Source organism: Equus quagga, chromosome 17 (genome assembly GCF_021613505.1).
Source record: "Equus quagga isolate Etosha38 chromosome 17, UCLA_HA_Equagga_1.0, whole genome shotgun sequence".
Taxonomy (NCBI): domain Eukaryota; kingdom Metazoa; phylum Chordata; class Mammalia; order Perissodactyla; family Equidae; genus Equus; species Equus quagga.
In genome coordinates this window covers 34191118-34203774 of record NC_060283.1, presented here as the reverse complement: position 1 = coordinate 34203774, position 12657 = coordinate 34191118, and the positions used below count along the sequence as shown (strand labels likewise).

Sequence of the window (12657 nt, the reverse complement as noted above, 5' to 3'; positions counted from 1 at the left end):
CTCTCAGTTTCTCATTCATTTTTTTTCTTGTAAAAGCTACGAATTCAACTGAATAAAGGAGAAATAAAAAATGAGTGTCTTCCTTAATCCTAGTTGGGCATGAAAATCGACAGTGCAAGTCCGGGGCCCATCTTCCAATCACACGCTGTTTGAATGCTCCCCATTCTACTAACAGGTGAGGACGGGACTCCTCAAAAACACGCAATTCAACAAGTAGCTGCTGAGCTCGCCCCTCAGCCAGGCGCTGTGCGGGGCCTGCAGGGAGACAGGAAGGGCGTGGCTGCGTGCAGAGTGAGAGCTGTGGACAGTGTCAGGCCGGGCAGCATGTGGGGAAAAGGGGCCTTCAGGGCACTCAGTGCTGCGGCCTCGAGAGATGGAGAGCAGTGACAGGGCCGCTGGTCGGGGAGGGCTGGGTAAAAGGGGACTATCTGGAGGGACAGGCAAAGAGAGACTGCAGCAATCCTCCAGACTTCCAAGGTGAGACAAGATGCAGGACTGTGAGGGCAGAGGTTCAGAAGGACTGCTGTCGGGTAGCAGCGCAGCACACGCCCGACACGGGCGAGCACACGCACTGGATGTGAGAGCGCCACAAGTCTGATTGTTTAAATTGCTTTTAGGAGTCACAGAAATGTGAGGCTACAGCTTCAAAGGCAAAATGAAACCAGCAGCCTGTTGAGGGGGCGCCTGTCAGTTATGACCGCCTGCAAATCGAGGCCACTGTGTGCGCTGCGGGCGGTCACCTGGAGTAACTGCATTTTCCTGTGACCATTTCCCCAGCCAGCCTAACTCAGACCTTTCTCCCAGCCCTGGAAACCAGAGGCAAGCCGCTATGCTCACAGCCAAACGCAGCAGGACTGGGGCCCTCAGCGGGACATGGGCCAGTCCACTGCAGGGCAGAGCAGCAGCTGCCAGCGATACGGAGGCTCCGACGGGCCACGCCGCATCAGCATCCCGAGGGTCCTCCCTCTCCGTCGTCCCAGCAGGAAGAGTGGGCGAGGGAGCATCTGTGCTCAGTGTCGGGGAAGCAAAGGCATTGTGGGTGCCCTTGAGGACCCTCAACCGCTCCACCCCAAACCCGAGTGCGCTCGTTAAAAGGCAAAGGATCACGATGGCTGCTCGTGGGCCAGTCTCCATGGAGACTGGTGACATCTTTGTTACACAGGACCACGAGGTCGCTCAGAATTCTAACAGCAAAACGAGAAGGCCTGGACGTCCAGCAGCTCAGGAAGGCCATCCTCTCCTGGCTTTGTCTGGTGCCAACCTGGGAGGGCCAGTTGAGTCAGGGGGAAGCAGCAGCGGCAGCAACAATGATCCCAAACCAACAAAAACCAAAGTGATAACCAAAACTCCAAAGACCAAGGGCCCCCGAGGTGGCTCTCCAGCACTCTGGGGTCTCACAAGGCCTTCGGAAGCGCACACATGCTCACACGTGCTTCGGAGCCTGGAATGTGGACTCCAAGCCGCCTCTGGCTCCATTCTCAGGGGCGCGCTGGGCACTGTGACGCAGCTCGCTGAGCCAGGTGACACCACTGGGCGGCCTCGCCCAGCAATTCTGCTGGGGAGTCTACAGACAGAACTGGTAGCACGGGCCCGTCACATTTACCTTCCCAACGATTATTAAATGAATGCAGTGAGCTAAGTGTTTTACGTTATAAGGAGGGGTAACCGGGATCCTGCAGTTGAGGGAATTACTGGGGAGAGGCAGAAACAGACATAGATGCACCAGTTATTCTGCACAGCACCAGTGGGCACAGGCCATCTGGGTGCAGGCTAATGTCTGAGGAAGCCAAGGCCGACTTAGTGACATCTATCCATGGGCCATGTTGTTCTCTCGAAAGGGCATCTGGGAAGCATCAAGAAGCACACAGTGTGGGCTGTTAATTCCTCACCTCAGTGCTGTGTAGCACGGTAGCCACTAAGTGCATGCGGTCACGGAGCGCCTGAAATGCAGCCGGTCCAAAGGGAGGGGTGCCCTGCGTGTCCAGACCGCAACGGTTTACCGAGACTTAGCACGGGCAGAACTTTTATATTGATTACATGTTGAAATAATATATTGTAGAAATACGAGGTTAAATAAACTATATTAATTTTACCTTTTGGTGGCCAGGCTCCCAAAGGCCCCAGTGACCTCTGCCTCCTGGTATTTACCCCTTGTCTATGCCCCTCCCGGGATGTACTGAAGGTGGTCTGTGTGACCAGCAGAATAAGGCAGAGGAGGGGGTATGTCACTCCCAAGATTAGGTCAGAGGAGACACTGAGGCTTCCGTCTTGGTCACTTGGATCATTCCCTCTGGGGAAGCTGGGCCCGTGAGAGGCCCACGTGATGAGGACTGGGGCCTCCTGCCCACAACCTCCTGGGCACGCTCAGAAGGGGATCCTGCAGCCCCAGCCAACCCTTCAGATGAGACAGCAGCCCTGACAGCTTGACCACAGCCTCATGAGAGACCCTGAGTCACAACAACCAGCTAAGCAGCTCCCAGCTTCCTGACCCACAGGAACTATGAGATAACACGTTTGTTGTTTCAAGCTGCCGTTTTAAGATGGCTACTAGAAAATGTAAAATTACATACGCAATTTTAATATACCCTGCATATTTCTACTGACACTGTTGCTCTATGTAGTTCTAAATACAGTGAGAGCGTTATTATGATCACAGACATTCTAACTGGTCTGTCAACTACATAATATGACTTCATTACATATCACTAATAACTGTTTCTTTCCAACGTATCTTATTTTAAAATCTGGGATCAGATTAAACAGTTGTAGAGAGTAAGTACAAAAATAAAGTAATATTTTGATGCTGCTTCTGGCTGCTAATTCTTCTATTTATAGACACATCCTATCTTTGTAGACGAAATTAGATGATAAGCATTTTCCCTATTTTAAGGCCGCTTCTACACCGTGACTCTCAAGTGCTGTTTCCCACTAGACGCCACACCCGCCACTGTTTACAAGGAATACCCTTGAATGTAAATCCTAGCACTACAGATGGTTATCGGGAGCAGTCCTGAGCAGCGGAATTTCGGTGCTACAGAGAGCGTGGCATTGCTGCAGGCCCCCGCGGTGGACGGCTCCTCCCGGCCGGCCGGCCACGACTTACTTTGATGTGCTCGTGCAGCTGGGCCTCGTGCTGCCGGGAGAGCTGCTCGTGCTGCCTCTGGAACTCGGCGATGAGGATCTGCCTCTGGAGCTGCTGCTTCTGCTTGAGGGCCAGGAGCTCCTGCTGCAGCTGCTGCTCCCGCAGGGTGGGCTCCGTCACGGGCAGCGAAAACTGGTGGTCCAGGCGCAGGTCCATGGGCACCGCCGGGGGGGCGACTTGCAAAGGCAGCGCCGCGGCCACGTCCACTGCGGAGAGAGCACAGCACAGAAGCGCCGTTGTCACTGCAGCAGCACGGCATCCCCGGCCCCGAGCCCCTCCACCCGGCCCTAGAGAGCCACTGCAGCCGTCAAGGGGTGCCCACGTGCTAAAGAACATGTCACCCTTCCCATGCCTCCTTCCCCCTCTCTTGCCCAACAGGCTCAAAATGCAGGACCTGGAGGCCTTTGAGGGGTTCCATTGCCCAAACGCAAAAACCAGTGGAAGGTCAGACCAGGATACAGTTGCACAAACTCTCTCCCCTCCTACCCCACTCTCCACAGGGGAGGCCCGCTCTCTCAAAGGACCCCACTGCAGGCCCAATGCCCTTTCTGACATCATTTTTGAAAGTCAACAAAGAGAAAGAGAAAGACAAAGGCTCTGAAGAGAGCTAAACACCAGTAAGTAGAGAACAAACTGGCCTGCGCGTTTCCTCTTGTTCACGAAGCCACTGAAGAGTTTGCACAGGAACCACAGAACAGTGTGTGCCCCTGAAGTGGTCCAGAAAGACACTCAGGACGGGGAGCCCGTTTCCATGGCGAAGCGAGCGCCCTCTCGGAAAACATGTTTACCGACTGCAGCCAATGAAACGCTCCCCGGCTCGCCTGCACCAGTCCATTCATCAGGGGTACGTGCTGCTGGACCTCACGAAGGAACGGTCTCCTTCACTGGACTAATTCACAGAGAAATGGCTTTCCTTCACTGGACTGACGTACTGCCAAACACAAGCTACGAGTGACTTTGATTAGAAACAGAAGCTGAATCAATCTCACCGTTTACAATTCAACACTAAATTAAAGGGAAAAAAGGATGCAGAAAGAAAGTTTTAAATCATGGATATCACAAAATAACTCCTTTTATGACGGTTTACTTATGAGAAGGATGCAGGTGCTCCCTGTGAGCCAGTGTGACCTCCAGCGCAGTCCCGGGGACACTGCAGTGAAGCTTCTCGAACATGCCATGGACACCCCTTGTGCTCTGCTCATAAAAGCCCGGGGGCAGGTTGAGGTGAGAGCCCACCAGCCTGTGCTCCTCCCACAGATCCCAGCACAGAGGCCCACGGGCTCTCCCGTTCCTTCCAGAAAGCTCCCCCCATAACATGCTCTGGGCTCATTTCTTCATCAACTGATGCACACTGGCCCGTGGGGCCTGGGTCAGAAGACGAGGGCCTCACCCTCTGGAGTGTCAAGGCTCAGACGGGAGCCCAAACTCAACAGATGAGGGCCACCAAGGACCAGCTCCTCACTTTTAGGACCATCTCTGCGAGACTCTTGCACATCAGGCCATGTCATTCACTTGACCTTGTCCCAGTGTCTCCCTAGGAGTGGCCCACCCACATGCCCGAGGACCTGCCACCCAGATCATAGGGCCCTCTGGTCCTAAACATGACCCTAAACCTTGGGAAGTCTGTGATCCACAGCCCCACAACCCGTGGATTCTAGTAAAAGGGCCCATCAGTGGAACTGCCCCTGGGACACAGCATTTCTGTGGTCAGCTCCCAGGCAGCAGGCCCCAAGCGGGCCGATCTTCGGACAAGGCAAGGCTGGGATGCGCTGCTGCTGATGGGGAGGCCGGCTTTGGGAGGCAGAAGCCCCAGGTTCCAACCCCCGAGCCGACGCAGTCACCTGGCCTCTCTGAGCCCCAGGGTCCTCCACTGAAATTCAGTCATCATGCCTGCAGGGCACAGCTCAGGTAGACAGAGGCCAGGACACTGCTTGGGATGGAGCGGAGCCCAGGACATGAGCCTCCCTGGCTCCTTGACTGAAATCATCATCTTTCCCTCCCCAGGACCTGCAGCCAAGGCCCCGCTTCTTCCCACCTGGAGCCTCCAGGGCTGGTGCTGGAGGCCCAGAGCCTGGAGCAGCTGTAGGGAACGGAGAAAGAGACAGAACCACCCAGGAGGAGATTAGAAAATTCTCACATTCCATCATTTTAAGAAAATATCTAATTCTCTCCCCTTTTAAGCACCAACAAGTGCAGGATAAATACCAGCGGATTGTTTCTCTTCTGTTTCTTCCCCAAATCAGTGAAGGGCAATCCTCAACTTTTTAAATGCACTTTTTCTTCTAATTGGGTATGAGGCTTGACATATTAAGAGGGTTTTATTTGATATTAATGTGAGAAAAACCTACACAAACTGTGTTTTCATGAATAGGCTGGGAATGGTGGTACCCGGCCCCCGCCTCCCCTCCCCGCAAGCTGCTCAAGGCTGGATTTCATTAATTTCCTTTCTTTTCTTAGATCATTTTTATTACGAAATACAGCAAAATGCATAAACAATACCAGTTTTATAAAACCTCAATATTTCCCCCCATTTGCTTCAGACTTTCAAAATTTTAAGGAATATTATGGAGTACAGGGAGAAGAGCTCAGTACACAGGCTCAGAGAAAAGGAAAAGAGAGGGTGACCGGACTTCCTGAAGGAAATTCGGTTCACGTCTTGCTTTCTCGAGGTGGGGTACGTTCCCTGCCTTCACAGCACGACAGTGCCGACACTTCCTAAAACATCGTCCCTGGGACGGGCGCCAGGTCCTCCCGGTTCCCTCTCTGCATCCACCGATGCCACCGGAAAGCTGTTCTCCACTGACCTGTTAACCTGCCTCGTGACTTCACACATCACAGGCAAGTGACTCACAGACCTCGGTCAGCCTGCCTCTGCTCTCTGGGATAAGCCTGACGCTCTCGCCGGGGTCTGCACAGTCACTGATGGAGTCAGCCACAACCGTTTTATCAAGAATGTCTGAGTACATTTGCAGGTGAGACGGGCCTATAATCTCTCTCATACTCCATCTATCTGGTTAAGCAGCGATATTTTAGCTTAATAAGTAGGGGGAATTAATAAAATAATCTTATTTTCCTGCATTTTGTACGCTGTATAACCTAGTTTGCTCCATGGGGGTAAAGTCAGGTGAGACCCCCACTTCTAAGACGTGCCGAGGTGACCTAAGATCTTACACAAGGCAGTCCCGAAGAAGCTGGCACAGGAAGACCCGTGTGCTGCTCATGTTAGCACATCCTCTCCTATTTCTAATTGTTCATAGTGGGGGTCAGGGGACCATCAGAAATGTCTAGTACTTAATGTCTTTAAACACTGAACATAAGACAGCTTTTAAGGTATCTTTTTTATTAACTTCAAAAACATGATGAGCCAAACATTTCCACGCATGCTTTCACTTACTGAAGAAACGTGTGGGGTCTCTGCTCTGTGCTGAGCGCTGGCGGACAGTTGCCACTCCAGCCTGGAGCAGGCCCGTGTGGGACACCAGACAGGAGAGGGCCATGGGGCCGATGGGAGGCCTGGGGAGGGTCCACGCGGGGGCTGCATCTCCCGAGACGGAAGGGGCAGCATGAGCAAGAACCCAGGGGTCCAGGCATAAGTGGAGGGTCGTGGGGATGCTGATGGAGAGGAGGAGCTCAGATCCCCGCTCAGAGAGCAGGCCTGTGTCTGCAAATCCTGGAGCATGCCTGCAGGCCTGGGCAGGGTGTTGGCAGTGTGGGGGAGGCGGGCCTGAGGCACGGGGGCTGGCGGCAGGGGCCTGGGGACTGAAGGAGAAGAGGGTGGTGGCCTCAGGGAGGATGCTGCAGGCAAAAACAGACACTCAGGTGGCGGGTCAGGCCTGGGCTGTTTCGATGGTTCCTTCTCAGAAACGGGGTGGGTCAGGCTGTGCACACCCACCACACACCAGTGAGGTTCAGTTTGTTTATGCGAACTCTTCTCAGATTCTTCTGGGTCTGGAATCACAGGGAATCTTATAAGGAAACACTGCCTGGCAGCCCCTGTTAATTCCTCCATAGACACCACAGAGCGGATGGGTCCAGATGAAGAGTTTGCTAAGATGGCGAGGAGACCTGCCGACAAGCCCCCCAACCCAGGGGGAACAGAGAGAAGGCGTACGTGGGTGTGGAGGTTGATGAGCAAATGCTGGCTCCAGCAGAATGTCACCATGCTCTCCCTGCCACATTTCCTATGTATTTCCTAAATGTTACAAAGGGATGGGAGTCCCGCCTCGGTTTTCCATTGGAGTATCACACAAAACTTCATTCTTCTGCTAAAGATAAAGTTAAAGGCAGAGCAAGAAGAATGAAAAGCTATACATTACCCACATCAGATATACCATAACCAGCTACTGCCATTTCGTCACCCCTGAAAACAATGCTGCATTCACAGTCAGACCCCAAAACAAGCATTTCAACTTTCATGGGGCAAGAAGACCCACGCGAGGGCCCCTGAGAAATGCGGCCTTCTCACTTCTAATGTGCTCAACATCAGGAGGCCAGGTGGGCGGGGGCAGTGGCTGACGCTGTCCCCAGGCCCTGCCCTGCACACCAGCTGTGGAGATCAGAACCACAATCCCCATTCATTCCGGCTGCTGGTGGGTGCGTCAAACATGACTTGTACTATTTTGGTATCAAAAACTATTTGAAATGCCATGAGTTCCCAACAGAAGCTGCTGGTGCTTTTGACCCAAAGCACCCTGAAGAAAACAATAAAACCTTCTCTACTTAAAGAATGCAGCATCAAAACAAAAAAGCCTGTATTCTCATGAATATTTTATGGCAGAGCAGAAAATTGCTTTTATAGGTTGTGCCTTGAGAAACATATTAATACAATCAGACTCATGACGTTAGTCACAGCACAAAGACTACATTCAGGGTTTCAATAAGAAATGGCAAGCCTCTGCTGTGAATTACAAGTTCTCAATCACAAATAGAAAAAAATCTGTTAGTCTCTCTCTTTTCTTTTTAAATAAATGATCATAAAAAAAGACACTAATTTTCCATTCCACGGGTAGGTCCTCTTCCAGAATACCATTTCATGCCATCATATAGATTTGCAATAAAGAGAGGCACTATTCTTTAGAAACATGGCCAAAGTTTAGCGTCTGTTCAAGTCAAGAATGACTCATTCAAATCTAGGGAAAAATAATAGATATTTCAACTATGTAACCACGATTTCCTCTGACACTGACATTTTGCCTGTGTGTGAAGGAGGGAGGGAGATGGGTGGGGGGAAAGGGAGGGGAAAAGACGGAAAGAGTATATTAGAAATGCATAACTTACTGAAAAATGTTTCCATCTTTTACTGTGAACTGTGTCATACACATTGAAGAACATGTATGTTAAGGTCACAGAAGAGTAATGAAGTGAACCACCTCCTCCTAAAGGAGCTGGGCATTGCTCTCTGTGCCCTCCAAACCACATGCCCCCCCAACCCTCAACATTCTGGCTTTGTTAAGCATCCCCTTGCTTCTTTTATGGTGATAACATCTACGGATGTACAGTTGACAAGAAAGAGCACCTTCTGGGGTGAGGTCGTGAGTGACCCTTGGGAAACCAAGGGCCACCTGCATTGTGGCATCTGGTAGGGTAGTCACATGACCCACAACTGCCCAGCATCCTGCTTCTACATCTACTATGGCCTGCCTCCAGTCCTCAGGAGTGAGCCAGGCAGAAGGCCCCATGGAGAAATGTGCGTTCTCAGGTGGGTGAGGCAGTAGGGCAGGGAGGGGAGCAGGGACAACATGGTCCAGAAAGGTCAGCAACAAAGAAGGGTCTAGGGCAGGCTCACTGGCTTGTCTGCATGGCAAGGGGACGGCACAGTGCACAGGCAGCTTGGGGGCCAGCCCTCCCTCCACACACCTGCCAGAGAGCTCCAGCTCAGGCCAGCGTCCCAGTGTCTCCTGCACGGCCCATCCTGGGGGAGCCTTCCCCTTCTCCAGGGGATCCCCTTTGTCTCTGTCCTAGAGTAGATGGCCCAATTCCTCCATCCACTCATCTCCTTCCTTGGTTCACTCTCTCATTCGGCAGGAACTCCAATCGTTTATTGAAGAAGAAGGCATGGGAGGTAAATTCTGCTTGTCTGAAAATGTATTTATTTTCCTCTCAATGTATTGTTACTTTGGCTGCATACAGAATTCTAGCTTGAAAATAATTTCCTGCAGGATTGCGAAGGCTCGGCTTTATGGTCTCGCTCCCGATACTGAAAATGTGAAGCTGTTCCGATTCTGCATCCCTTGCCTGTCATTTGATTTTTCTCTCTAGATGTTGGTAAGATCTTCTCCTTTGTCCCCAGTGTTCTGAAATTTCAAAACTATACAGCTTGGGGAGGATCCCTCATCCACTGTGGGCACAGGCTCTCAGGCAGCCCGTTCAACGTGGCGGCTGCTGTCCTCCGGCTGTGGGGAACGTCCCTCAATTATTCTGTTGATGATTTCCTTTTTTCTGTTTTCTCCTTCTAAAAATTCTAATAGTTGGGTGGCAAATCTCCCGGAACCATCCTCTAATTCCCTCTTTCCTATTTCTTTTTCTCTCCCCCATTTTCTTTTTCTTTGTCTTATGCTCAACTTCAGATGAGATTTCCTTAAATGTATATTCTAACCTTTTCATCGAGTTTAGCATAATTTCTGCTATTAAGTTTTCAACTGACAAATCAAAGAGCCACATTCAGGAAACAAGACCCCAGATATCCTTTCTTATGCCGTCCTGTTCTTATTTCTGAACAAAGCATCTTCTCCAATCTCTGAGGACAGGAAGGATGCCTTACTGAGTTTCTTCTCTCTGCATGGGCTTTGCATCCTCCAAGTTCTGTTTGCTTTGCTTCTGTCTTCCTGGCTAGAGGTGCCGGCAGGGGCCGGACAACCCCTGCCGTGTCCCTGGGCAAGAGCGGAGGCGTGAACTCTAGCTGGGAGATGCAGGTGGACCACGTGAGATTCTCAACGCTGAGCGTCACGGGAGGGTGCGTGCAGCTGGCATTAGTCAGGACACCCAAGGCTCAGCACCCACAGGCCTTCCTGCTTAGGCTGGCAATATGTCCCCAGAGAGAAGCCTTCCAATCGTGGCCTGGAGGGAAAGGCTGAGCTGAGCCTTCAGGGTCCTGAGTGAGGGTCTCTGCGCTTGGTCTCATCCAGAACATATTAACCCATGCCCCTGTTCCTGTAGAGTCCCAGGCTGGGCCTCTGGATTATGTTCTCCAGAGGAAAAAATCTCCAGTCGGCCACCACCTGGCGGGGGGCCATCACCCAGCACAGTGGGGCAGGTGGTTGGGGTCTAACTCATCTGCTTCTATGCCACCTCCCGTTCGGCCACTCTCTTTTCACTTCTGGAGGGAAAGGGGCTGCTCTTCGAGGCTGGTGGCATGGTGGCCTTGATCCAACGGGCTCTTGGCTTCACCTGCACTTGATCTCTGGTTTTTTCTGGGCCGCCAAATCAGTTGTGACTTACGCATCTGCTTTCATATTATCATATTATCAAAGAGCCAGCAAGTGTCCCCATGTTTTAGAGAGTCTCATACATGTTTTTTAAACTTCGTTCAAATCAAGACCCAAATGAGGTCCATACATTGCAATTGGCTGATACCTCTCTTACATTCTTTCCAATCTAAAGGTTCCGGCTTCTTCTCCCTTGCCCCTGCACTCCTCCAACTTATGGGCTGAAGACACTGGTCATCTGGCCACGGAGTCTGCACGTCTGTACTTTGCTGACTGCATCTGGGGTGCACATGAGCGCCACTCCCTGTCTCGGTATTTGCTGTATGCTGGGCGTGGGCTCTGGAGGCCTGATTACCAGAAACCCACCTGTCCAGGAACGAGCTCCTGCTCTCTCCACGGCTTTGTTGCGTTGTGAGCAGCTGATGTAATCACTGCCTAATGATTTCATCAGAGCTGTCAGCAGTGCCTTTCTACCTCCATCAGCCCCTCCCTGTTTGCTAGCTACACCATTTCTCTAACGAGAAATGATCCCACATTAACTAGCTTGTTACTCTGACAGACGGCTTCTAGAACAAAGGCAGGGCAAGTGCTTGACTCTTTTCCGTTACTGCCAATTCTTAAAAATAATGAATTGTTGAGGCTGGCCTGGTGGCGTAGTGGTTAAGTTTGTGTGCTCCACTTTGGTGGCCCAGTTCGTGGGTTTGGATCCCAGGCGCAGACCTACACACCGCTCATCAAGCCACACTGTGGCGGCATCCCACATACAAAACAGGGGAAGATGGGTATAGATGTTACAGTGACAATCTTCCTCAAGCAAAAAGAGGAAGACTGGCAATAGAGGTTAGCTCAGGGCCAATCTTCTTCACTAAAGAAAACAAAAAAAATGAGTTGGTCTCCCAGCATCCTCCATATGTGAGCGATGAGAAAGGTTTTGTTTTTCCAAGATCATAATGAACTGAGTCCACACAGTTCTGTTCTGACTAACACTCAAATGGTCCCCCATCAAACAGCGGGAGCCCTTCAGGTTGGCTCCCCAGTCACTCTGAAACCCGCTAGCGCTCTTGGAACAGCCCTCTGTTCTGCTGTGACAAGATGTTCTGGGCTCTTCTTGGGAATTTTTTGATCCCCACATGGAATCAAGACATTTCTCCAAGGAGAAGTGAGTCCCTTCAGTGGGAAACAGTATTTAGAGACCACAGTCTGGGTGTGGGGTGAGCACTGCTTATGACACATATATATTTCCTGGCGTTCTTCTGTGTTTCAGCAGAGTGAAACTAGACATGTGTTCAATCTGCCATCTCGCCGTGGAACCTGGGAATGCCTAACTTATTAAAAATATCATTCAAAAGGATTGAACAGTCATAATCAAGTTCCATTCAAAATACTGATTTATATGCAGTAACATTTTCCCAAAAGGTGTTCTTAACTGAATTACAGCGATTTTATTTAACATCGAGTGTGTGTAAGTGATGAGGTGGAGAAGTCGGAAGTATTTTTTAATGTAAAGATTTAAAAATATTCATAGGGAATGTATATAACATAAGTGCCTCCTACCTTAGCTTCATATGTAAATGGGTACATATATCACTTCTCTTTGCCTCATTTAGATGTATATATGCAATGCCAAAGAAATAAGCTTATGCTAACAATTCACTAATATAAATTATAGTTAAATAAAAATAAAAAGGATTATGGTACAAGAAGGTGTTTTGCATTGTTTTGTTTTCAACTGAGATAAAGTGTAAGAAATAAATATAAATCCACATGCAGGCATTTATAGATTTTACAGATGTATATACAGGAAGGTTTGTTCAAGCTGGTGTGGGCAGGGAGAGACACGCATCATATGCACTTATTTTAAATGTAACCCTTTGAGCTGCGTTTCTGTGCATGCGAGTTCTAGAAATCAGAGCAGAACACTTGTAGGCTGTGGTTCACCCCTGCTTCTGTCATCTAGACAAGAAGGGAGTTGATTACTTTTCAAAATCAAGGGCAAATACACCAGAGCAGAGCATTTGCTCCAAGCTGGACGCAGGCGATGATGTCCCGGCAAGGCAAACGTCCTCCTCCTCCTCCTCCTGGTCATCACTG

The 12657-nt window shown here is 50.5% G+C and overlaps 1 protein-coding gene across 13 annotated transcripts in view; it reads right to left on the bottom strand.

The window, feature by feature from the left end:
• The window catches only part of HDAC4 (histone deacetylase 4), a 291136-nt gene that overhangs the window by 136003 nt on the left and 142476 nt on the right, over window positions 1–12657 (bottom strand). For all 13 annotated transcript variants that reach the window (XM_046642744.1, XM_046642745.1, XM_046642734.1 and 10 more), the window contains one exon: window positions 3104–3348. In XM_046642744.1, the coding sequence (XP_046498700.1) occupies window positions 3104–3348 (245 nt within the window). The remainder of the gene's footprint in view (window positions 1–3103; window positions 3349–12657) is intronic.